The sequence below is a fragment of the Crinia signifera genome, chromosome 6 (genome assembly GCF_055691185.1).
Source record: "Crinia signifera chromosome 6, ASM5569118v1, whole genome shotgun sequence".
Taxonomy (NCBI): Eukaryota; Metazoa; Chordata; class Amphibia; order Anura; family Myobatrachidae; genus Crinia; species Crinia signifera.
In genome coordinates, this window is record NC_139222.1 from 127,449,001 (window position 1) to 127,475,116 (window position 26,116).

The following is a 26,116-nucleotide window of genomic DNA, read 5'->3' on the forward strand; positions in this document are numbered from 1 at the left end:
GGTACGCTCAGGTCTGCAGCTCTCAGCACTGCTCGCCCGAATGATGCGTCCTCCGACGCGAACTCATGGAACCTATAGAATTTGGCAAATGTGTGAACAGATGACCAAGTGGCAGCTCTGCTAACCTGCTCAGCTGTGGCCCCATGTCGAACCGCCCAAGAGGTGGCAACTGACCTGGTGGTATGCGCATTAATTCTGGCCGGTACAGGCCTACCCACTTTGGTGTATGCAAAAGCTATCACAGATCGCAACCACCTAGCAATAGTCTGCTTAGAAGCAGGCCAACCAATTTTGTGTACGTCATACAGTACCAATAATGTGTCAGTCTTTCTGACACTCTTCACTCTGTCCACATATATGCGTAAGGCACGCACAACATCCAAAGTCTTCAACTTGTCCCTTTTCTTGGAACCCTCTGGGGGTTGAAACACAGGTAGAACTATCTCCTGATTTAAATGGAAGGCAGAGACTACCTTCGTTAAAAATTGAGGCACTGTTCTCAGAACAGCCCTGTCATCATGAAAAATTAAGAAGGGAGATTTGCATGACAAGGCTCCCAACTCTGACACTCTTTTAGCAGATGCTACTGCTAACAAAAACACTAGCTTCCACGTGAGAAACTTAAAGTCAGCCGACCTTAAAGGTTCAAAAGGTGCCTTCTGAAGGCAATCCAAAACCAGTGACAGATCCCAAGGCGCTACTGGTTGCTTGTAAGGGGGTTTCAGTCTGGATACCCCTTGTAAAAAAGTTTGAATCTCCGGCAAAATGGCTACTCTTTTTTGGAAATAGATGGATAAGGCCGAAATCTGCACCTTCAATGATTGAAGGCTTAGGCCCGATGAAAACCCATCTTGTAAGAATTCCAACATTCTTGATAACTTGAAGTGAGATGTGTGAGCTTTTCGCCTCTCACACCATCTAATGTAAGTCTTCCAGACTCTATAATAATTTGCCGACGAAACAGCTTTCCTGGCTTTTATCATAGTCTGCACTACTGCGTCAGAAAACCCTTTCCTTTTCAAAATGGCGGCTTCAATAGCCAGGCCGTCAAAATCAATCGATCCGAATCCAGGTGATTGAATGGGCCTTGTCTTAGCAGATCTGGTCTCAGAGGTAGACGCCATGAGTCCACAGACAACCTCTGAAGCCTCGAGTACCAGGACCTCCTTGGCCAATCCGGGGCCACAAGGATCACCATAACCTTCTGGTCCTGTATCCTCTTCAAAAGTCTCGCTAACATTGGAACTGGAGGGAATACATAAAGAAGATCTCCCTGCCACTGAGTAGTCATGGCATCCACTGCCTCTGCTAGCGGATCTCTCATTCTGGCATAAAACCTGGGCACCTGATGGTTGAACCTGGATGCCATCAGGTCCACATCCGGAGTTCCCCACATCAAAGTGATCTGGTGAAACACCTGAGGGTGTAAGCTCCATTCTCCTTCCTTGAGCTCCTCCCTGCTCAGGAAGTCTGCTTCTATATTCTCCACTCCTGGAATGAATATAGCCGATACAGCAGGAACATTCTGTTCCGCCCATAGGAAGATTCTGGACACCTCCCACATGGCCAATCTGCTGCGTGTACCTGCGTGGCATTGTCGGTCTGAATCCTCAAAGGGAGGTTCCATAACCTGTCTCCCGCCAAGGAAATCACTTTCCAGACAGCTCTCAGCTCCAAGATGTTGATTGGTAACACTGATTCCTCTGCCGTCCACAGGCCCTGCAGCCTGAGATCCAGGACTACTGCCCCCCAGCCCCTGAGACTGGCGTCGGTAGTTACTACCAACCAGTCCCAGGTCTGTAATGACCGACCCCACTGAAGGGAATCTACTTCTGTCCACCATTTCAAGGAGTCTCGAGTGTCCGAAGACAGCACTATCATCTCCGCCTTCATGGTCAGAGTGTTTCCTGACCAGGCTGACAAAATGTTCCATTGGAACACCCGAGAGTGGAACCTGGCAAATTGAAGCGTCTCGAATGACGCCACCATTTTCCCCAGGAGCTTGAGGCACCTCCATACTGTCAAGCTCTGAGCTCTGAGAATCTCCTGCACTAGAGTGACCAGATCCCTGGCCTTTACCTCCAGGAGAAAAACCCGATGGAGATGGGTATCCAGTATGACTCCCAAGAATTGAAGCCTCTGTGATGGTACCAACTGAGATTTTTGTAAATTTAAAATCCAGCCGTGAGCCTGCAAAAAACTGATGGCCTCTGCCAAGTGACTTTGAAGCATGGCTGCTGACCCTGCTTTGAACAGGAGATCGTCCAAATAGGGTATTACTGTGATTCCTCTGAGCCTCAGCACCGCCGCCATCACTGACATTATCTTTGTGAATACCCTTGGCGCGGTCGCTAGCCCAAAGGGTAACGCCCGGAATTGTAAATGCAGGTCTCCTATAGCAAACCTCAACAGGGTCTGATGTTCCGGGTGAATGGGAACGTGCAGATATGCGTCCTGGACATCCATGGACGCCAAAAATTCTCCCTGGTCCAGACTCAGGAGTACTGACCTTAAAGACTCCATTTTGAAATGGTCTACCCATAGATGGACATTTAAGGATTTCAAGTTTAGTATTGGTCTGAAAGACCCGTCTGGTTTGGGCACCAGGAACAGCGTGGAGTAAAAGCCTTTCTTCCACTCTGCCCTGGGAACCGGAATAACCACCCCTTTTTCCAAAAGGGAATGAGCCGCTCTCATAAGAGCTGTGCGAAGGAGCGCCTGTTTCGGCACGGGTGTGGGGATGAACCTCTTCGGAGGCAACCCTCTGAAAGGGATTTTGTAACCCTGGGTAATAATCTCTAAGACCCAGGAATCCTGGTCTAGAGAAGCCCATGCGTCCCTGAAATGTGTGAGACGCCCCCCCACCTTTATCACTGTCGGGCCTATCCCCTGACAGTCATGCGGAGGGTTTGTCCTCTCCTTTGGAGGCAGGCTTCTTATGGAAGGAGCCAAACTTGGACCTTTGAGTTTTGCCCCTAGAGGCCTGAAACTTTCCCCTGAAAGACTGTCCTCGAAAGGACGCACCACCTCTAGGGGAGGGCCGAAAGGACGGCCTAAAAGCAGCGAATCTGGATGTCTGCTTTGCTGAGGGGGCCGGCAGAAATGTACTCTTGCCGCCCGTGGCTTGCTTTATAATTTCCTCTAGCTCAGAACCAAAAAGCAACTTTCCCTTGAAAGCTAACATTTCTAGGGCCTTCTTGGACTCATTGTCCGCTTCCCAGGCCTTAAGCCAGAGCACTCTCCTGGCATTAATAGAGACTGTGGACACTCTGGTCGCCATTTTAAGAGCTTCCTCCTCTGCTTCCACCGCATATTCTGCAGCAGCCTTAATCTTCTCTGCTATAAGCAAAGCACCAGGGTCAGCTTGCAGCATGGTGCATAATTCACCAGCCCACTCTATCATGGCCTTAGAGACCCAGGCTGAAGCAATAAGGGGGCGTAGGGTAAACCCCACCCCTTCAAAAATAGCCTTGAGGTTACCCTCCAGCTTTTTATCCACAGAATCTTTAAAAGCTGCACCGCCCTGTACAGGCAATACCGTAGCTTTGGATAAACGTGCCACTGAAGCATCCACAACAGGCACCTTTTCCCAGAGTTCAGCATGAGACTTTGGCATGGGGTACAGACTAAGGAATCTCTTAGGCATCTGTAGCCTCTTATCCAGGGTTTTCCAAGCCCCTTCCAATAATTCCTGCAACCCCTCATCTGAAGGAAAAGTAACAGCCTCCTTCCGCTGTCGCTTGAAAACACCTTTAACAGGAGTCTTATCCTCCACAGACAGTTTTAAAGCCTGTTTCACAGCTACAATAAGATCCTCTATACCAGCAGCAGAGGTCTCTTCAAAATCATCACCCTGATCCCAGGGGGTGTCAGTATACGCTCCCTCCTCCTCATCTACCACAGTAGGCATAGCATAAGACCTTTTAGGGGTCCCTGCCACATCATCCATTTTGTCCAGTATTTCACTGAACCTGTTGATCCCCTTTGCAGTATCCTGCATCACCTGAATAAGCGCAGGATCTGCCTGGGTAAGAGGCAAGGAGCCAGAAGACTGCTGAGATGATGGCATAGGTCTCTGTGATTCTACCAACACATCACTCTGCCTGTCTAGAAGCTGCACCCAAGCGTTTACTGACCTGCCTAGGGCACTAGCCCACGCAGGTTCACTCTGCTCAGCCCTATGGGGTTCACTGCCCATGGGTCTCACATCAGCGCAAGTAATACATAAGCCCCCCTTGGCCATCTGCTCAGGGACAAACTTTTGTGTGCAAACATTGCATGCGCTCAGTGCACTAAGGGCTCCCTCCCCCAAAACCACAGCCTGATGCTCAGACATGATGTAAGCGATAAATGTATAACTATCAGTATACACAGTGCAAACAATGTACAAGCGTTTATACAGAGGCAATGCACCCAGTCACTTAGCTGTCTGTTGGTTTCAACTGCGGGGAAGCGATGCCCAGGAAATCCAAGTCACTCTGCCAGGATCAATTAGCCAGCTCAGCTCCGCTGCAAGCGTTCTGAAAGGCGCCAAAGTCAGAGTGAAGGAAGAGACCAAAAGTCCCTGCTGCTGCGGGGTCCGTGACCCTTTGGCACCAACCACCCCCAGCCAGCCGCTCCTTAGGTAGGATTTCCTAGTTCCAGTGTCTCCCCCTCGAATGGGGACCACTTGGAACATGCCTGTCACAGCGCTGCTGTCCTCTCAATCAGGAGCTCAGCGTGTAAGCTCCGCATAAAATGGCCGCCGCCATCACGGAGCGCCTGTCCCCCATGATCCCCACCTAAACGTGGAGCCGGTTTCAGGATGCTCCGGAGCCCAGGCAGCCTCCTAAAAGAGGCTAAAAGCGCTGCACAGGGAGGCCAGACAGCGTCTCCCCTGTGCACAGTGAGCTCACAGGACGCGATTCTGTCAGCTCCTGCTGCGCTAGCAGTGTGAGGATTCACTATGAGAATCCTCACACTGTGCCTACCTAGCTAGGGTGAAAGTTAATAAAACAATAAAAATTCCCTAACTACTCTATTTCTTCGGCTGCTCCCGCAGCCCTTTAGAATAGCACCCACTCCAGTGGGCACCTAACACGAACTGAAGAGTCCAGGGATGCAGTAGGGGAGGAGCCTACCCTCTAAAGCTTTAGGATAGGTGCCTGGCTCCTTCGGACCCTCCTACATCCCAGTGTTGAGCTGTGTCACCAGGACCATTGAAAGAGAAATGTGATTTAACAAGGGAAAAAAAGGAGAATTTTTTTGGTATAGTATAATCATTATCATTATTTATTTATAAGATGCTGCAAAAGGTCTGCAGCACCTTAAACAGAACATACAACAGATTCCAGCATTAGCAGGGTCTCGGGACCCAATAACTCCTGGATAAATAGTCAGAGTCTAAATGAATTACACAATTCATTTACACAATGTACAATGTAATTAACAATAGAATAATATCGTTTGAACCCTCATTAAACTGCATAGTGCCACACACAATATTGTCTGATTGGCCATTCAGCAGATGTTGCGTGCAATGCACAGAAGTGCGCAATTGCGGGTACTATATATAATCTTCCCAATTTGTTGTTACAGTATGGCAAATAGTCAAGATTTCATTGTAGCGTGTACCTAGTGTTACAGTGAAAGACCCTAGTATACAATACCTACAAAAGCAGCGACAGCTAAATCCAAACCTTTGGTGCCGCTATTGGCATTGGGCAAGAGATGAGGGTAGAATTCAGGGTAGACAAACCAATGAGAGAAAAGGGCCCTGCTCATCAGAATTTACAATCTAAAGGGAAGAGGTAGACAGACATCAAATAAAAAGATCCCGGACACAGATCCCTGAGACATACAGATGTCAGCACGAGTGCCGGATGACTCACGACGGTTGGGATTCTGATGGACGTTTCTCCGACATCAGAATCCTGACTTTCAGGAGCCCGACATACACAGGCAATTTTTGTGGGGTCCACAACGCCCCATAGAGGGAGAATAGAATAGATGGCAAGTGCAGCGAGCCCTGACAGGTTCTGACAGTCGGGATTCTGATGAGAAACGACAGTCAGAATCCCAAACGTAAGTAAATTATACCATACCCGAGCGGCGGACGGGATGCTGGCAGTCAGAAAACCGATAGCGGCATCCCCATGGAGAGAACGCTGACCTAGGCCCGGTAAATGCATGCTTACCTTCTCCCTGCCATTTCCCACAGCCTAACCCTCAGCCCCCCTGAAGCCGGACATTCCTGTCCCACACCATAACAATCCCCCGCAGCCAACCCTAACCCCCCATTTTAGCTTATACTGATAAAAGAGTATGCCTGTGTATGCTGAAACCTCATGGAATGCTATCCCACTCACTCTTTGTCTATCATCATTAGTAACTGGACATGGACCCACTCCATTCAGGCATCCTTGCCTACCTGACCCTCTCCATGAGGGAGAAAATGCTCTGTTCCTGTCCTTCCCTGGTAATGTAGGATTGCCATCACCTGTGGGGAGCTAGGTAATTGATAAGAAAGGTGTTTGACCACAGGGAAGTCCAGGAACAGAGCATTTTCTCCCTCATGATGGAGAGGGTCAGGTAGGCAAGAATGAATTCAGGGTGCAAATGATGGTCTCAAACAGCATCCAAATTCTATTAAAGTTGGCTTACGCACCCACACCACGCTATCATATGGTACAAATGCGGATTTCTGCAGGACATGAGCAATATGCTGAAATATAAGAGGTTCATCCATAAACCCATGTGTGTCCAACTGGAAACCTGCCCTATTGATCTCATCTAGTCTGCAGCAGACATAGCACATTTACTTTATTATATCTATATTTTGGGTCTTAATAAACTATAATAAAAGTTTTGGACCCATGTGTGAACATAAAACGCATTTATGTTCTATAAACACATCACACATGAAATACACACAGAAATATTTTATATTTGTGCCAGAAAAAGTGTGTGTCCTATCTCAGGCACTGAATATGAATGCCAAGCAATCATTTTTTGCACATATTTAGTGGGGTATGGGTCATTAGGTCAACCAAAATAAGGACGGCAGTCCTTAGGTCCACATGGTTTTAGGTAGTCAGGGTAATTAGGTCGAAACAGGCATTAGATTGACATTCGGAATGCCGACAGTCAAAAGGGTGACACAGGATTTTCACGTTTTTCCCCCCAAAATGTCAACACAGTTGACACCACAAAAGTTCACTGCAACCCCTTGCATGGCTCGCTCCGCTTGTCATGCTACATGCCTTTCAGTCGACAGGTGCGAGGTCGACATGGTTTTTTTCACTGTTTTTTGACCCGTATGTAGACACAGTCGACATGGACACAGTTGCAAGTGAACCGCAGCCCCTCGCAACGCTCGCTTCGCTCGTGATGCTTCGGGCACAGAGCCTTGCTGCGCTCGGCACACTATTTTATTCTCCCACCACGCCGTAGTGGATGGTAGGGCATGAAATACCGCCTGTCGGCACATGTCGGTTCAAAAAAACAGTGAAAAAACCCATATCGACCTCGCACCTATCGACCGAAAGGCATGTAGACTGTTTCACTTGTACATTCTGTATGTCGGGATTTTGACCCTGTCGGGATTTTAAATGTCGGGATTTTGACCGTCGGGATTTTGACTGCATCCCTGCTACAATGTGGTTAAAAAAAGTGCATGGTTACTCTTATATTTTACAAATAACATGCAATAATTTGCTGCGTTATATAAGAGACTCAATAAATAATGCTTAAATAAAACTTTTTTAAAATCTTGGCATCTTGGCCATACTTGCCTACATTTGGGGCCTTATTCTAGTTCACTCTTTCTGACAAAATCCTTTTTAGATGGACAAAACGATGTGCACTGCAGGTGGGCAGATGTAAAATGTGCAGAGAGAATTAGATTTGGGTGAGTTATTTAGTTTCTGTGCAGGGTAAATACTGACTGCTTTATTTTTACACTGCAATATAGATTTCACTTTGAAGTAAAACCCCACCCAAATCTAATTCTCTCTTCACAAGTAACATCTGCAGTGCACATGGTTTTGTCCATCTAAGAAGGATTTTTTCAGAAAGAGTGAACTAGAATAAGGCCCTTGATTCCTTCCCTCCAGGAGAAGACTGGGGCAGGTATACAGCTGATGGGGACAGGGGCATCATCATCATAGGCGAATCTAGGGGGTGGTCCGGGGGTGCACAGGACCACCCATTAGCCCATTTTATAGCTGAGGGATGGGGCTTTCCAACGAGCCCAGCCCCGTGTCTCTAGCCCCCTGGGAACCGGAGATACTGCCAGGCAAAGCTGGAACGTTTTCCCTATAGGATAACATGGGACCCGCTAATTCCGACCCGCACTCAGTTCAACAGCTGCCAGTTCCCCCTTCTGCATCACTGAAGCTCAAGGTTGATGTCAGTCAAACCCAAATCGCTGGGCCTTCAGTCTGATACCAGGCTGGATCCATATGGGTTAATTGGTTCCAGGGATATTGAGGTTAAACCGTTTTATTTATTTTTTTTCATTTCTTAAATGTCATTTCATGACTGTTTATGGTCTTTGAGGGCAGATTTCTCTGGAACTAAACAGCCCAGTTTCACGGGACCAAAAATCATTTGAAGCCAACTCAAAAGTTCTTCAATATGATACTGGTCTCATGTAAATGGGTCAGTTGGTTCCAAAGATATAGCTTGTTGGTTAAAGGGGTAGGGAGAGGGGAGTGTTTGTCTCTCCCCCTCACACCAGAAAATGCAGGTTGGTGTATAAGGGGTCAGCCTGGGAATGTCCCTGCATGATCCTGGTACCACATTCCCGGGTAAATCCCTGCATTTTCTGTTGTAAAAGGGGTATTATTTCAAACAGCCGTGACCTGCAGTGCTCTGAATACAGCCGGGCAGCCCCCTGCTCTCTGCCCAGCTGTCAATGACTGTCACCCCTGCAGCTTCAGCTCCAATTCTTCTCCCCGCTTTCACCTTAGCCCGCCCCCCTTTAATCATGTGGTGCCGGCGCCCGGTGTGCTCCCCCGACGTCACGCACAACAGCGTACATAATATTTCAAATGTCCACTCAGCTAGAGGGGACACTAGGAGGGGAGTGGGAGCGTGCTCTGCGCTGCGCTCTGCTCCTCTCCCCATAGAAGCAGCTGCACCGCTCTCCAACTCTCCCTGCAGCAGCAGCAGTGAAGGCTCATATAAAAATTTACAGTAAGTGGCACTTTTAGGGGCATTGCTTAAGGGACGCTACAAGCGGCAGTGTGTGGGGGCATTACGCATAATGTGTGGCTTAATGTGTAAGGGGCATTACGGTGTGCAGCATCATGTGTAAGCGGCATTATGTGTGCAGCATCATGTGTAATGGACATTGTGTGTGCAGCATCATGTGTAATGGATACTATGGTGCGCGGAATCATGTGTAATGGGTTCTATGGTGTGTGGCATCATGTGTAATGGGTACTATGGTGCGCGGCATCATGTGTAATGGGTACTATGGTGTGCGGCATCATGTGTAATGGGTACTATGGTGTGCGGCATCATGTGTAATGGGTACTATGGTGCCATCAAGCAAGAACCCCCTAGCAATGAGCACGTAGGTAAGCAGCACTTATGTGGCAAATATGTAATGGGCATTACGGTTTGTTATATAGTATGTAATGGGCATCATGATGTGTGGCACAAGGTGTAATGGGCATTATGGTATGTGGCCTAATGTGTAATTGGCATTACGGCGTGTGGCATTATGTGTAATGGGTATTACGGAGTTTGCTAAAATGTGTAATGGGCATTACCGTGTATGGTCTAAAGTGTAATACCACACCCCTTTTTGTGATGCCACGCCTCCTTTCCATGGGCCACGCCCCCTTTTTGCCACGCGGCTACGCCGCGCAAAGGTCCCCCTGCTGTTATGTCTAGTTCTGGGACCACCCATTACCATAATTCTAGATTCGCCTATGATCATCATTAGGCCCTGCTGCTTGTGGCTTCAGGAGTGTGGTTTAAAAAGAGGCTCAGTGGTAAAATGCATGATCGGTGTCAGTGGAAACCCAGTGAGGTGCAGGCATCGACAAGTGCATACACAATTGCTGGAGCCAGCATGAAAGGAGCGACGGGGTAGGACCTCATGTCTGATCTTTTCAAATGAGGGAGGGGATCATTAATGATGTACCGGAAGGCGCATCGTTAGCTATATTGAGTGCACACACGACGAGATAATAAAAGATATTCCTCTCAGAAGGGCCCTTCCCGAGCAACATCTTTTGCTGTCGTGTCTAGTGTGTATGGGACTGTGATGTCATTCTCATACAATTGCTACATATGGTACCCACCCCTCCTCATGGCCACACAAATTGCGGCATTATGTTTTCCATTCTCTTTATTTCACTAGGAAGCGAGTTCGATTTGGGAGAGTTATCCAAAGAGTCCCTTGGGCAATCCAGGAGAGTAGATAAGCATGATCTATGCCATACTCACCCATGAATGATTTCTCTTATCCGAGGCCTGCAAGGGAGATGTCGCTGACTACTGATGGTGGCGGAACAGAGTGTGGAATACTGCAAACTGTGGGTTCAGGAAGAGGGGATGGGTCCAAAATGATGCAATTCTTATACTCGCGTAGGAAGTGGGCAAGATGTGGGATTTCCACGTCAAATTTGGGAGACCTTTAGACCTAATTATAGGTATTTATTTCATACAGACTAATTTATGGAGTTCACTCTGTCTTTTTCTTATTAGGAGTACAAAATCGATCAACTTGCAACTTTAGGCAAGTACAGGCAACTTTTTTTCATGCATACTACATTTAGTGACGAGATTCCTGAAACCAAAAGTACAATAACATCCTGGCTTACACAAGTGTCCTCACCTATAGACAAATATTTTTGTGGAAGTTCCTTAGATTTTTATTATAGCAGTGAGTCCATTTGAATAAGTCTATATCAATTGCAATTCCATCATAATGTACAGTAAGGATATCTTCTGTGAACAGTCATTCCACAGGTTTTAAAGGGGAAGGTACGGTGGTCTGGGCACTTATTGCTCAATTCCAAGACTTTGTTCTTCCTTTTCTGAAGACCAATGTTCAGGTGACCTAGATGTGTGCTTCATCATGGTGAAGGCAAAATTCATCTCTCTGTGCCAAAATATCTTCATATAGGGAACTATTCATTATGTCCTCCCTCCTGTCCCAGCTGATGGAAAAGCAGCCACAAACATTGATGCTGCCCTCATAATGGCACACAATGGGTGTTTTACTCTTAGGTAATGAGTGGTATTGCATTTGCACCAACTGTTTCTTTTAGAATAAGTGCAACAAACATCAACTCTGGCATCAGTGGGACATAAGACAGAGTTTGTTTAACACATAAGACAGAGTTTGTTTAACACATTCGTTATGGTTTACGTTTTTAAGGATATCCATGCTTGAGCACAGATTACTTATGAAATAAATTACACAATTTTCAGAAATCTGCACATATGAACACTTAAACTGTGAATGACCCCCCCCCCCAATCGCATTTTAATTTCAATGAAGGGGGGATGACAACAATATGACGGAGACGGCCACCTCCCTGCCATCCGCCATCCTGCCTGCCGCCATTCCCCCGGCTGACTGTGTGCGCCGTATTGGATAAGTTTCGCCGTTAGGGGCAGTGAGCCCCTGACGAGTTGAATAGGGCGGGCTGGTGGCGAATCGTGAACAGCGGAGAATCACGGCGAGCGCATGGTGAATCCAAAACAGGATTCGAATACCTGCCTGAATGTGAGTGAATACCTGCCCGATTGGCTGCATCCCCATTATGATCAGTATATGTGCATTATTCATCCAGGGCATTGTAGCGTTTGTATTTCACCACTTTTCCTACTGTTTTCTTTTTTTTGGGGGGGGGGGGGGGTTCACTTGAATTAAATTGGTTGCTAGGTCACAATAAAGGTGAAAAAGGGTTTGACTCTAGATGTATCTTGATTTCAGCCTTTTGATCACTAAAACTTGCAATTCCAGTAAGCACATGCAGCTTTATATATCCACTAAGTACTCCGTGAAAGTGAAACCTCTACAATTACAAAACAATCTTTGTTTGTTATTGTTACACAGATCATGAAATAAAACAAAACAAACAAGAACAGAAAAAAAGTCAGGTATGTAAATTGCATTACAGTTCTATAAAATAAAAACCACATAAATGGATTAACACACAGTTATATACAATCAAGCACATTTGCCAACCAATTTCTTTATAACTAGGAGGGAAAACTTTAGGGTGATTGTTTTTATTGATCCTTTTACAGGTAGTCAGTCTACTGAATTCAACTTCCACTTTATATTTTGATTATTATTATTATTATTATTATTATTAATGTTTAAGTTAATGTATAATAGTTGAATGTTAAAAGTGCAAATAGGTACTTGTTTCCTAGAACGGCGCCCACTAAGCTATTTGCTTAGTGAGCTATTCTGCGTAGGTAAATCGCATCGCATGGGCCATTTTTAGTGCCGTGCAATGCAATGCGATTTTTTCATGTAATATTAGGTATACAATAATATGATTGTATGTCATAAAATGAGGTTTTACGCACACCCCCCCTCTCTATCCACGCCACCCTGAAGGGTAGCGAGCGCAGCTAGCCCCTCGAGGGGCAGCGGAACGCGTCCGTCGACTTTTTCATAATCCCACTATCCACGTCGGCATGGGGACGCGGAATACATGTAATGTAATCTGAGGCTGCTCGCCACGCTTCAGGTTCGGTGGGCAGCTGTGCTCCACACACACTATATACAATCAACTTCACGCCGACATGGATAGTGGGGGTATGAAAACGTCGGAGGACGGGTTCTGCCGCCGCTTGCTACGCTTCGGGGGCTGCCGTGGATAGTGGGGGGGGGGGGGGTGCGTAAATGATATCATTGTATAGCTAATGTAATGGCTATACAATGGCACACCCTGCGATCGCATACGATTTCGCGGGAGGTGCGATGCGATACGTTGCGATCCCCTGGGGCACACAGAGCAGTGACTAAATTACATTAAAAAAATCGCATCGCACGGCACAAAAATGGGCCATGCGATGCTATGCGATTTCCCTACGTTTGCGTATGTAGAAAATCTGGGCGCGAAACAAGTACCTGCAAATAATATATTATTGGAAAATCCAATTTGCCTTTTGTAATGTGAATTATATTTTTGTAACCTTTCATTAAAAGTATACAAAGGGTATTTTTTTGTTGTTGCCTCTATCCATGCTTGATAATATACTGTAATGATATGATATAATGGTCCTGTCACTTCTTTTAAAATGTACACTGCTGCTGTGAAGTACTATGGTCCTGATTGACTGCAATCTACTATGGGGAATTGCACAGAAACACCCACTGCAGGGTCTCTATTCCGTTGCTTATGCTCAAGAACACCATAGATTGTCTGAAGAACCCTCACACTGTCCGTTGGAACGAAGGGCCTGATTCTAGTTCACTCTTTCTGAAAAAAAATCCTTCTTAGATGGACAAAACCATGTGCACGCCAGGGGGGCAGATGTTACTTGTGCAGAGAGAATTAGATTTGGTTGAGTTGGCTGTCTGAGAGGTGGGTTAGGATTAAATTGCTTTCCAAGATCTGTTAGGACGTCATTGTTTGGATACTGTACCCAGCCCAAATTCAGAAATAAGAATAGGTTTTAGTTATAATGGTATCATGCTCATTCGAAACAAATTCTAAACCTTCAAAATTATACACAGGTGGAAGACTGAAGATTTGCACTGTATGACTGAGCCCAAAGAGAGAGGAAATCCCTTTTAGATAGTATGCCCCATGCTCTGCTTTTTATGGAGAAATTATTACCAGCGATTCCTGCTCCCAAAAGTAACAATTGCCAGCATTCGGGCTGCTTACAATTACACCAAGCATTTGTAACCTCGATTCTCAAGACACACTTAAGGCCCCCATCCACTAGGGCATGCAGTACCTCGCAAGCATCACCCCGCCAATGGCAGGATCGCATATGATACATTGTATGTGGTCCTTTTGCATACAATGTATCTTATGCAAACCTAGCAAGGCCTATGGGCTGCCATGAATATTCTTGGCAGCCCCTAGGATCTGCGTCTGTGATGCGAGGCACACGGGAACGCACCTCATATCGTAAACACAGGAAAATGACATGCAATGTGTCACTTTTCATGTGATCCCTCGAAGCAATGCATCAGAATCGCATTAAAAGTGGCCATATCGCACTAGTGGATGGCCACTTTAACAGTGCAGGTTTTAGGGATAACCGGGCTTCAGCACGGATAGGAAATGAACATAAAAAAATACTAATTATGTCACCTGTGCGCAAGCATTGATATCACTAAAAACTGAACTGTTTTGCCTTTTGAAAATTCTGGATTTTTGTGTATGAACATGCAACCAGTTAGGTCATGCACTAGAACATGTGACTAGAGCTGACACCTGTGAATTTGCCAGTGTGCTAGACCTACCAGTTTCCAAGGTCTGATGTCTAAAATAGGTTTAAGGGTGCCTTAAGAAACTCTCTAGAAATTAAACCTGGAACACTCTTCACTGGCTGCCCATTCATTTGTATGGGCTTTTTTTTTTTTTCTTGCAGAACTGACTGCTCCCCCTGCCACGGCTCACCCTCGTCCCCCGCCCGCCACCTCTATGTCCGCCACCCTCCTGCTCCCTCCACCTGCAGCTCCCCAAGAGTTGCATATGATAAATCGCATGCGATTTATCATATCCAAAACTTGGCTAATCAAGTGCCTAATCGTGTGTCCCTCCTTAGGGCAAGTCGGACTAATGTATCATGAATCTTTTAAATGAATATGATGTATGTACTAATAAATTATATTATCTAGTTATCCTATTGAAGAAATCAGGTTTAAAACATACATATAATAAAATAATAAATAAAATATAAAACTTTTTGTCTATGACAAGAGAGCATGCGAGCCCTGAAACAATACTGTAACCGCTCACAATACAGTGTGCTCAAAATTTGCCGCTGTTTGTTCATTTTCAGAAAGCTACTCTATTCAATTTCTCCTGAGGTAGAAGGGTTTTATCAACCACAGGAAAGGAGAATGGCGAGCCGGTGTTTTAACAGACAGACACATTTTTTTTATTTTTGCAATATATCGTATGCCTTTCAGCCAGTGATGGGAATACATATAGGAGACCAGTGGTCGCTATGCGGTCAGTCAGAAGAATCTCCTCTCCATCTGAACTACATTTGACTCCTAACTCAGGCAGCCAGAAGCAGCAGTATTGGCAGTAGGACTGAGTGGCTGATATAGACACAGGCACAAACCTGGTGAAGCCTGCGCAGGATGACATTTTTACATCCAAATTACAGTGTTTGAAGAGCATGAACATTTTACTGTAGCAAGAAGGGAAGACGGGTCTAACAGACTGTAATCTCACCAATAGTTTCCAGTGACACAGGTCAAACCAGATGCCCGCACCAAGGCAAAAAACAGCACTTAATGCCATTACAGGTGCCTGGTGACCCGACCATAGCTCCGCCCCAACAAAAAAAACGGATTAAAGCAATCGATAGTTTTAGGTACAACTGGATTTGTCGTAACAGTACCTGATCAGAGTGATCCATGCAGGACCTCAGTGTCTGTTGTCTGCCATTTTAATACCATTCAGCATGCGAGTGTAATACTACAATTAAATCTATTTGGTGTCACACCATCTGCACTATGTTTTCTCTTTCTGAGTTGTTTCAGAAAACTCCTTTGGGATTAGACCGGACTCTTTACATTACAGCAGGGGTGTCCAAACTTTTTGCGACGAGGGCCAGATTTGGTGAAGTGTAAATGTGTGGCGGCCGACCATTCAGCCTGACATTCTTTGAATCATTAATCACATCAGAATGGTCCCCCACTCTGCCCCCATTCACTCTATGTCCCCCAGCCTGCGCCTTCACTGTATTTCCCCCAGCCTGCTCCCATTCACTCTATGTACCCTAGCATGTCCCTCCTTCACTGTATGTCCCCCACTCTGCACCCATTCACTCTGTCCCCCAGCCTGCCCCCCTTCTCTTAATGTCCATCAGTGCCTCCATTCATTGTATGTCCCCAAGCCTGACCCTCCTTCACTGTATGACTCGCGTTCACTGTATGACCCCCATAAACTATGTACCCCACTCTACCCCCATTCACTGTATGTCCCCCAGCCTGCCCCTGCTCCCCCTTCTCTGAATGGCCATCACTGCCTCCATTCACTGTATGTCCCCCAGTCTGACCCTCCTTCACTGTATGTCCCCCACTATGCCCCCTCCCTTCTCTCTATGTTTCCCAGCCCCTTGTGTGAGTCAGAGGACGGAGAGGCAAAGCAGGAACTGCAAGGACAGGAGATGCTTGGGCTCTCACTGCTGCCCTCCTCCGCTCTGCATGTTACAGGAGCAAGCTTCCCCCTTGCTGCCCCCCTCCCCAAACACTGCTGTCACTGTGATTGTGGAGTAGGGTGATATACAATTGCAGCAGCAGGATGCCAAACACATCTGACTGTGGCGGCCGGCACCTCCTCACTGCAGCAGACAGCAAGGTAAAGGCGCGCTCGCCGAGCCCCCACCTTTAGTGTCCTGTGCTGTGCTTCCCACATCTGATGCTCTGCCCGCTTCCAGCTGGAGGCTGCGGGCCGCTTGAAATGACAGCACGGGACGCAATTGGCCCCCGGGCCTGACTTTGGACATGCCTGCATTACAGAGATTGTTTCATGTAAGACGAAGTTTAACACTTTATATGATTGTGGGACCGTTTGGTCTGACTCTATTTTTCTTTTGTGCAGAAGAATAACAGTGGCACCCCGACCCCGATAAGTAGAACCCGGAGGGCTTCTATAACAGCTCCCTGCTGTTCGGAATCCAATCGGACCCCTCTCAGCCTCCCCGGCGGCGCAAGTATAACCGGATGCATGCACAGATACAACTTTGAGTCTAAAACCCAGAAGTCCTATAACTACAAAAGACGGGTCTTTCCGCAAATTGACAATTTTTTTCATGCATACAGCATTTCTAGATGCCGGTATGCATGCAGAGACAATCCCCCTGATAGGTCATGCTTCTCCATGCTACTTTATACAGTTGCAAGAAAAGGTATTTGAACCATTTGGAATTACCTGGATTTCTGCATAAATTGGTCATAAAATGTGTTCTGATCTTCACAATAATAGACAAACACAGTCTACTTAAACTAATACCACACAAACGATTATATGTGCTCATGTTTTTAAGCTCAGAGGCCCTGATTCAAATTCCAAAGGATCTGTGGCAGCAGAGACAAAGTACTGACAACTGCACATTTTGTTAGACATACTACAGCTGCAAGTGTCAGGAGACTGTCAGGATGCAGCTGTTTGGGGGCAGCGATCTCAGCAGTTTGCAGAATTTCTGTCAGAAGCCAGAGACTTCATGGTATCTTGGTAGAAGCTGCTGTGACCTCCTTATATGACCCCATGGTGTTGCAAATGATCCAAAGCTGCGTCACCGGACCACAAATGCATGCAGGAGGGCTTTACTACACCTGCGCATCACTGCTGCCTCCAAGAAAGCAACAGCAATGCATATGCCAACCATATCCGAATCAGGCCGAGTGTGTCAAAAACTGGATTTGTCCCACCCTACACATAGACACACCCTTACTTTACCTTTTAAGAACAAAAATATTCAGGTAAGTCCAAATGATGTGAAGTGAAGTGGCCAAATAATAATGAAAAATGTACCGATTAAAAAAAAAAAAAAATCCAATATAATTTGCAATGCATTTCGAACAGCAAACTGCCCGTAGCATTGCAGAGGCAGCATCTGGTAGAGGTGCCCATTGACAATTTATGGTAAGCAACCAATGGTGGTCTAATGGCAAGTGGAGTGTTGACCAATGATAGAGTACCATAAAAGGATAAAAACAAAATGGCTGATAGCCGATGGTGAGCCCTGGCCCAGATATGCACATACACAGGCGCAGACTGCATATGTGTATAGCCTAATGGGGCCTACACACATAGCAAGTGTGCTGAGTGATCAGAGCTATGCTAGATCGCTCAGATCGCTTAGCACACAACACTGCTCAGCACACACGCAGAGCGATGTATAGTGCTGATCGAGCTGTCAGTGCCAGTGTTCTCCAGTGAGAGAACATTGGCGATCATGATATTTATGGTCCCTGCTCATTCTTCATTCTACCAGCGATAGCTCTGTGCGGGGCTGTGCACCGCTATCGCTGGCCCCTACACACACACACACACACCAATGCAGGGTCATTTTCTAAGCTATCTAGTCAGATCTCTTTGAAAATAGCTAAAAATCGTCATGTGTGTAGGCCCCATAACAATCAACTGCCTATTACCGATGTTAGGAACTATTGTCCATCATTGGCAGAGCAGCCGATGGTCAATAATAGTGCACAGTCACTTACACAGCCAATTGCGTGTATGTGCATCCACGCAACCTACGTCTAAATTAACTAAATTAGCCATTCTCATTACTGAATCATGTACTAGAAGTTTTAATATAGATTTTTATTTGTGTTTCCATAGTTAAAGTTATTGTTAAACGTTCCTATTGTATGTGATAGAGGATTGGTTTATAATGAAGTGAGTCTGTATTTGATACACAATAACTTCTTCAGTTTCAGATTCCTCTAAAATATTTGTAAAAAGAATATTTTTAACTATGTCAACATTTTTACAGAGAATAAATATCAGCCTGCAGCTTAGCAAGAAGGCGATAAAGCCTAATGGTTCAAATCCTGGGATGCATCTCTGTATTGTGCAGACTTCTCCTCTAGCAATTCTTACATCCTGCATTTCCAGGACCCTAGCTAGTGGCCTCTGGTACTTTGGATACCATGCCCAACTCTGCCCTCAAACTATCACTTAGAACTATGCATTTCCTTAGAAGACACTCTCCATATGCTACTGTCTTTACAGCAGCGCTAGCAGGAGAAATTTACCAGTGCTCTAGGACAGGGGTTCTTAAACTATTCTGCTCTGGTACCCCTTTAGACAATGAAAAGGGTTACAGGACTCCAGTTAGTAATCACATATCGGTTGCCACACATGTTTGATCAGCAGACCGCACATACATGTCAGCATTGTGCAGACACCAAATAATGGAGGTTATTTTGGTTCACTCCTTCTGGCAAATTCCTTCTAATGGAGCCCATACATGGTCCGTTGTGTACGGCTCTGTTCTGTACTATGCGATGCGCGCTCCCGCGCATCACATAGTACGGTACAAAAAGTATGTGCTGCACATACTTTTTGTACTAGGTACACATCGTATCGGATCGCAGTGCATGCACACTGCATGCACTAGGGATACGATCCGATCCGATGTGTACTATTTAAGTCCCAAACGGATCCGTTAAACGGACCATGGGCTGCTTTAGATGGATAAAACCATGTGCACTGCAGGTGGGGTAGATGTTACTTGTGCAGAGAGAGTTAAGGCCCATACACACTGGGCAACTTTGAGCTGAAAGTTGCTCAAAACAGCAGGTTTGAGTGGCTTTCAGCTCAAAGCCGCCCAGTGTGTATGGCCTGTTGATGAGTGATGAGCGCTGCTGCACGCTCCCGCAACATCGCTGGAAAAGACGTTCATCTGCTGGTTATACCAGGGGGTTTTATTTCAAAGTGAGATCTATGTTGCAGTGTAAAAATAAAGCAGTCAGTATTTTCCCTGCACAGAAAAAAAATAACTCACCCAAATCTAATTCTCTCTGCACATTTTACATCTGCCCCCCTGCAGTGCACATGGTTTTTTTCCATTTAAGAAGGAATTTTCCAGAAGGAGTGAACCAAAATAACCCCCAATATCAGGATTCTGAAGTAACACACAATTGAAATGACTAGTTAGACTCCTTGGATCACTGACTGAGAGATAAGAGAAGTCATCAGCAACGTGCATTCACGACCCCAAGCTGAGATGGTCACAACCCACTTTGGGATCAGGACCCACAGTTTGAGAACCACAGCTCTAACACATCATATAACTGACCTGTTTATCAGTGCTCTGTTACATTACCCATAGCTCTAGCAATCATTGTATACTACAGCACCATAACAGGGCTGCTCTATTACATGACTCACTATTCAGTTATTATACTACCCTATCCTATTGCTAACCTCTATCAAACAGTACTTTATTACATTACCAGTCATTATACCAATGATGTATGCATGCTACTGCACCATAACATTGCCCTCCATTGTATCACTGACCTTTATCTGCCATTACTTTATTACATGACCCATTATTCTAGTCCAGTGGTAGCCAACCCTTGCCCTCGAGAGCTACCAACAGTTCACATTTTCCAGACAACCTAGCTGCTGCACAGCTGCACTCATTAATCACTGACACATTTTAAAAGATACCCAGATGGAGCTAATTAGCTCACTTGTGATTCTGTGAGGAGACCTGCAAAACATGCACTGTTGGTAGCTCTCGAGAGGACTAGGGTTGGCTGCCCCAAATCTAGTCTTTTATGTACTAGTGCTCTATTACATGACTCTTCATCCCATAACTCAGTGGTTCCCAAACTGTGCGCCTAGGCTCCCTGGGGTGCCTTGGAGCACTTGCAGGGGTGCCTCAGGTTGGTGGTCCAGAACCAATTCAAGTTATTTATGGCCAATGAAAAAGGCAAAATCAGTGCTTGGGGCTTCCAATTATAAAATATGTGGGGAAACAGAAGTGAATCGTGTTCCTCACCACATAACTGGACCTAAGGATGACATTTAAGCACAACTTATTTCATAAAAAAAAAATATTTTTTATTCTTGCTAACAAACTAGGGTGCCATGATTCAAAAAAGTTTTGGAACCTCTGCCATAACTAATCTTTATTTACCAGTGCTATAGTACATGGTCCTTCATCATATTTGTTACCTGTATTTACCACTGTATACACCTTCATCCTATCCCTAACCTGCAACTACCAGTGGGGCAGATGTATGAACAGTCGTTATGGGGGAGAAGGGGTATTAGCGCACGTTATGTGCGCTGATACCGCTTCTCCCCCATGTATGAAGCAGCCAGCGTGCGGTACAGGACAGAGGCGCTATGCGCCCCTGTCCATATCGGCGCTGCTATCAAAATGATAGCAGGCCGAATGTATGAACGGTCAGCATCGCTGACCGTTCCGCACGAAGCCGGGTTTGGCTTCGCCAGCATCAGTCTGGCAAAGCCCTATCTAAACAGCAGGGACAGCCCTGTCCCTGCTGTTAGGTCTGGGCTGCGCTGGGGATCTCGCGTGAACAGCGAGATCCCGCGCATGCCCAGTGCGGCCGGCCGGGGGACAGGAGATAGCGCATCAGTATTAACTGATGCGCTATCTCCAGAAAGGGACATCGCTGAAGGGGGGAGTTAACGCTCCCCCGCTTCGGCAGACAAGATGTTAATACATCTTGTCGATGTCCCTTCCTGCTTCGCCTCGCTATTGAGGCGAAGCAGGAAGTATCATAGCGGCGCGATAAGCGCTGCTATGATACATCTGCCCCAGTGTTCCATTACAATACCCTTCAGCCTATCAGTAGCCAGTAATCAGTTATTTTACATGACCCTTTACCCTATCACTGACTTCTATCTGCAAATGCTCTATTAGATTCTCATCTTATAACAGTCATTTAGCAGTAACTGGTCTTGTACATTGTATCCTAATAGCCATGTACCTATCACTACTTGCCTTCATGACCCAGTAACTTGTAGCTATCCACCTCTACTATGTGGTGAATTCAATGGTTGTGACAGTGAGCAGTGCTGACTGGTTGCGGTCACAGCGAGCAGGATCAGTATTCAACTGACCCCCTGCACATGCCGTTTCCCCCTCGCTAGATTTTTGTAGTGAGGGGGAAATGGCGTATGCGGCCGCTAAAACGGCGAGGCTTGCAGCTACACGCAGTGGTCTCTCTGCATTAGCCATGATCCTCGCTGTTAGCAGAAATCCTTGCCATCCTGTGACAGCGAGGAATACCCCCTGAACATAGAATAGTGTGAGCGGCCGGTGTGGGGGTTAAACAGCGAGGTTTGCTTGTATTCGGCGATCCCCGCCATTTAACCCCCTCGCCGGCCGTATTGAATACGGCCGTTTATGTGCAATAAGTAACTGTCCTTTATACATCCACCACATGACTAGTCAATACTATCCATGGTCAGTATTTACCACTTCTCTATTATATAACCCTACATGTTTTTACTAATCCATATCAGCCAATGTTTAATTATAGGACCCTTCATCCTATCATAAACCTCTGTATTTACCAGTGCCCTATTACATGACCCTTAATTCTATGCCTGACATGAACTGTATGTAACAGTGCCCTTGCCACTGTTTATTTGTATAACATCACAAATGCTGCTGTGTCAGTCAATATATAAACGAGTACAAATTAATCATCGCTAGTAAGACCTGCGGTATAGATAAAACCCAGATTCTATGGGTAGACATTGAATGTAGCAATATAACACTCTGTTACATAAAACTGCAGCATAAGTGGGGTAGACAAAGAGGGGGCAGACATGAGACATAAGGTAGTTGAGGGCCAAACATGTGAGATCTTAAAATCATCATCTAACTGAACTGCATTTCCCAGTGCTCCGTTGCATATCATTTCACTGACTTGCATCTACCAGTTTTATATTACATGACCTTTCATGCTATGATGGATCTGTATTTCCCAGTGTTCTATAAACATCACACTACATCCTATAATTGTCCAGTATCTGACAGATTTTTCTTATTACAAAACCATCCATACTATGACTGACCTGTATTTGTCATTGCTAATTGTTTTATCATCTTGTATCTACTGTACCTGTTCTCTATTACATGAAGTGTCATCTTATAACTGACACTTAGCAATACCTGCTCTTAGACATGTCCTAAAACCCTATTACTGCCATGCATCTGTTATATTATTTTTGTCACTACTTATCTACATAACTTGTCCCTAATCACTGTCTTCTGTATACATCCACATCATCATTTAACACCTTTCAGACCCCTGTATTACATTTTCGCTTGTATGGCATCCTGTTTCTCTCACTGAACTTTTTGACTTTATTTAGACACATTGTAGAACAGTTTTGAATCTTTCTTTGCCCGATTTACACTGTATATCTGATTATATAACCCCTGCTTTTGTTTGCTCTGTATCTCATGTTTCTTTTATACGGCAATAAAAAATCGGGACTCTTAAAAATTACAATATAACTAGTTTTTTTTTAATCTGTTTTATTGCATGGCACTCTTAATTCTACAAATGCCTGCTGTGTACATTGCATGGCCTGCAACTCATAACTAGCCTAGCTTGAAACTGGACTTTCTACATGGGTGTTCTAGGTTGGCAGCTATTGTTATTGGTTGCTGCATATAGTATATATGTGCCCACCTTGATCTCATAGACTTTGAGCTTCCTGCGCAGCGTTGCGTTCTCCCTCTCCAGGGCACTAAGGCGCTCCTTGATATCCCCATAGGCTGTTATCAAGGCAAAATGTGATGCTGAGCACATGTCTCCTGACTGGTCAGTGTTGGGACTGTCCACCCAGTCCTCCTCCTCCTCTTCCTCCTCTTGTGCCAATGTCTCCTGTGCAATGATGCTGATGTCATCACCAAACACCGAGTCCATTGCCAGGTGCAGTGGGAGGAGCCAAGTGGCGTGGATCCCTCCGCACTCGGCGCCCTGTGAGGATGGCAGGGTTCCTCTGGACGTATCCCACAAATAAGGGATGTCCACCGTAGCAGGAAGTTAGGGACAGTGGTGCTCAGGGGTTTTGGATGGAGCAGATGCGAGCGCTCACAGCAACTTCCTTGCATGCACCAGACAACACAACATATCCTAGAGAGCTGCAGCTATCCTGCCAGACAGTCCGGGGGGGTCAGGTCCTCTATGGTGCCTTATTGCATAAGGTGCAAGCCGGGGGGGCTTGCTGCAGACCTGAGAAGATGGAAGATGCAGGAGGAAATCTGTTCTGCACCCTGCATGCAATGCACACTCTCCACATCCACCAGTACCCAGGAAGCTGCGCTGTCTAGCCGTACTGGTCCATGTCTCTGGTTATGGAAAGGTCTGGCTGGTATTGTCCTGCTGCTGCTGTATCACCATGCTCCCTCCTCCTCCTCTTCCCAGAGACCTCCTCTTTCCCTCTCCATTCAGTCTAGTACCCCGTGACACAGTGACATCAGTTCCTCTGAATCACTGGCTCAGACATCCTGATTTCTGACAGGCAGCAGCACTGGGAGACAGGGAGCTCGCTGAGAGGATGTTATGCTGGGATACGGTCACTAGGTTAACAAGGGGATGGTCGACAAGCGTGAGACCACTGAAGGTCGACATGTATGAAGGTTGACATGGGATTAGGTGGACAGGATCATTATGTCAACACAAGCATAAGGTTGCCAGTCAAAAAGTCGACATGGGGTTTTTCACTTTTTTGTGCCAACAAGTGGTATTTCATGCCCTAGTGGTACAATATTTGGTACTTGTTTCCTAGCACCGCACCCATCGCATGGCATTGCGTACCGTTATTAGTGCTGTAGGATGTGATGCAATGCGATCTCCATAATAAATTTACAGGAGTGCTTGTACAATGAAATATTGCATAGGATCGCATTCCAGCAAATGGCATGCGATGCGATGCGATATTTCATTGTACAAGAATCCATGCCATGAGATGTGATGGGTGCTTACAATGAGATGTAACCCCCAGTATCCACGCCATCCCGAAGCGTGGCGAGCGGCGGCGGTACGCGTCCTCCAACCTTTTCATACCCCCACTATCCACGTCGGCATGGAGTTGATTTTAGATAGTGTGGCGAGCCTGAAGCGCGGCGAGCACAGCGGAATACGAGCCCCGCGAGGGGACACGGAATACATGTAAAGTAATCCGTGTCCCGGCTAGGTTTGCCACCTCATCCCTTTAAAACTGGAGACATATTAATTACACAGGTTCTGTGGCTGGCTCACTTCAAGACTCCATTTCAACAGTTTTTTTTTTGTTTTTTTTAAACAGCCATCAGACTTCATTCCAACTGTATTTTTTTAATCAGCCACAGAACCTGTGTAATTAATATGTCTCCAGTTTTAAAGGGATGAGGTGGCAACCCTAGTGTCCGCTCGCCACGCTTCAGGCTCGTAGTACGCGTTGCCTCGAGGGGCTTGCCGCGTTTAGGGTTCAGTGGCTCGCTGCGCTCGCCACACTATCTATAATCAACTCCACGCCGGCATGGATAGTGGGGGTATAAAAAGATCGGAGGACGTGTACCGCCACGGCTCGCCACGCTTCGGGTTGGCATTGGAAACAAGTACACCTATTTTTTTGTGTCCATGTCGACTGTGCCAACATTAAAGTAAAAAAAAAAACCCATGTCAACCTTTTGACTGTCAACCTTCCCCATGTCAACCTAATGACCCTGTCAGCCTTCAGGTATGTTGACCTAATGACTGTAGACCTAATGCTTGTCTATCCATACCCCTCTGTGAGGGCCATATCATCACTTTCAGGTCTCCTTGTTCTCCTTAATGGGGAAGATAGTCCTTAACGGGTATGGGATGTTAGGTCAACTACTATTGGTTGACAGTCATAAGGTCAACACAGCAAAAAGGTCAACATGGTCAAAAGGTCGACATGGAAAAAGGTTTACATGAGTTTTCTTCATTGCTTTGGTGCTTATGCCAGCATGGACACCGTATAAGTGTACAGTGTGCATTTGCCATGCTTTCAGCACTATTTTATTCTCCCTCTATGCCCACTGGGATGGAAAAGTATGAACAAGTCACTTTTCCATACCTGACTAAAACTTTTGCACAGTATTGTATGCAAGTGTCAGTGGCTACTAAACATCTGCAAATCAAGCACATGGTTGCATATCAGTTTTCAATACATAGTTCCAAATATTGCCTCTACATCACTCCATGTGTAGGGGCATAGCGATGTGTGGCCTGTGCGTCGATATCGCACCAGTGATTAATATCCAGCATGCTCACTATGCGCCTTATTCTGGTTCACTCTTAGAGGCAAATTCCTTCTCAAATGGACAAAACCATGTGCACTGCAGGTGGGGCAGATGTAACAAGTGCAGAGAGAGTTAGATTTGGGGGAGTTATTTTGTTTCTGTGCAGGAAAAATACTGACTGCTTTATTTTTACACTGCA

General features: G+C 45.9%; 1 protein-coding gene across 1 annotated transcript in view; it reads right to left on the reverse strand.

Annotated features, from left to right (window-relative positions):
• TBKBP1 (TBK1 binding protein 1) overlaps positions 1-24,120 on the reverse strand; it is a 96,623-nt gene extending 72,503 nt beyond the window's left edge. Inside the window, exon 1 of the mRNA XM_083147111.1 lies at positions 23,354-24,120. Coding sequence (XP_083003237.1) covers positions 23,354-23,590 — 237 coding nt within the window. The 5' untranslated portion in view covers positions 23,591-24,120. The remainder of the gene's footprint in view (positions 1-23,353) is intronic.
• Positions 24,121-26,116: the final 1,996 nt, after the last annotated feature.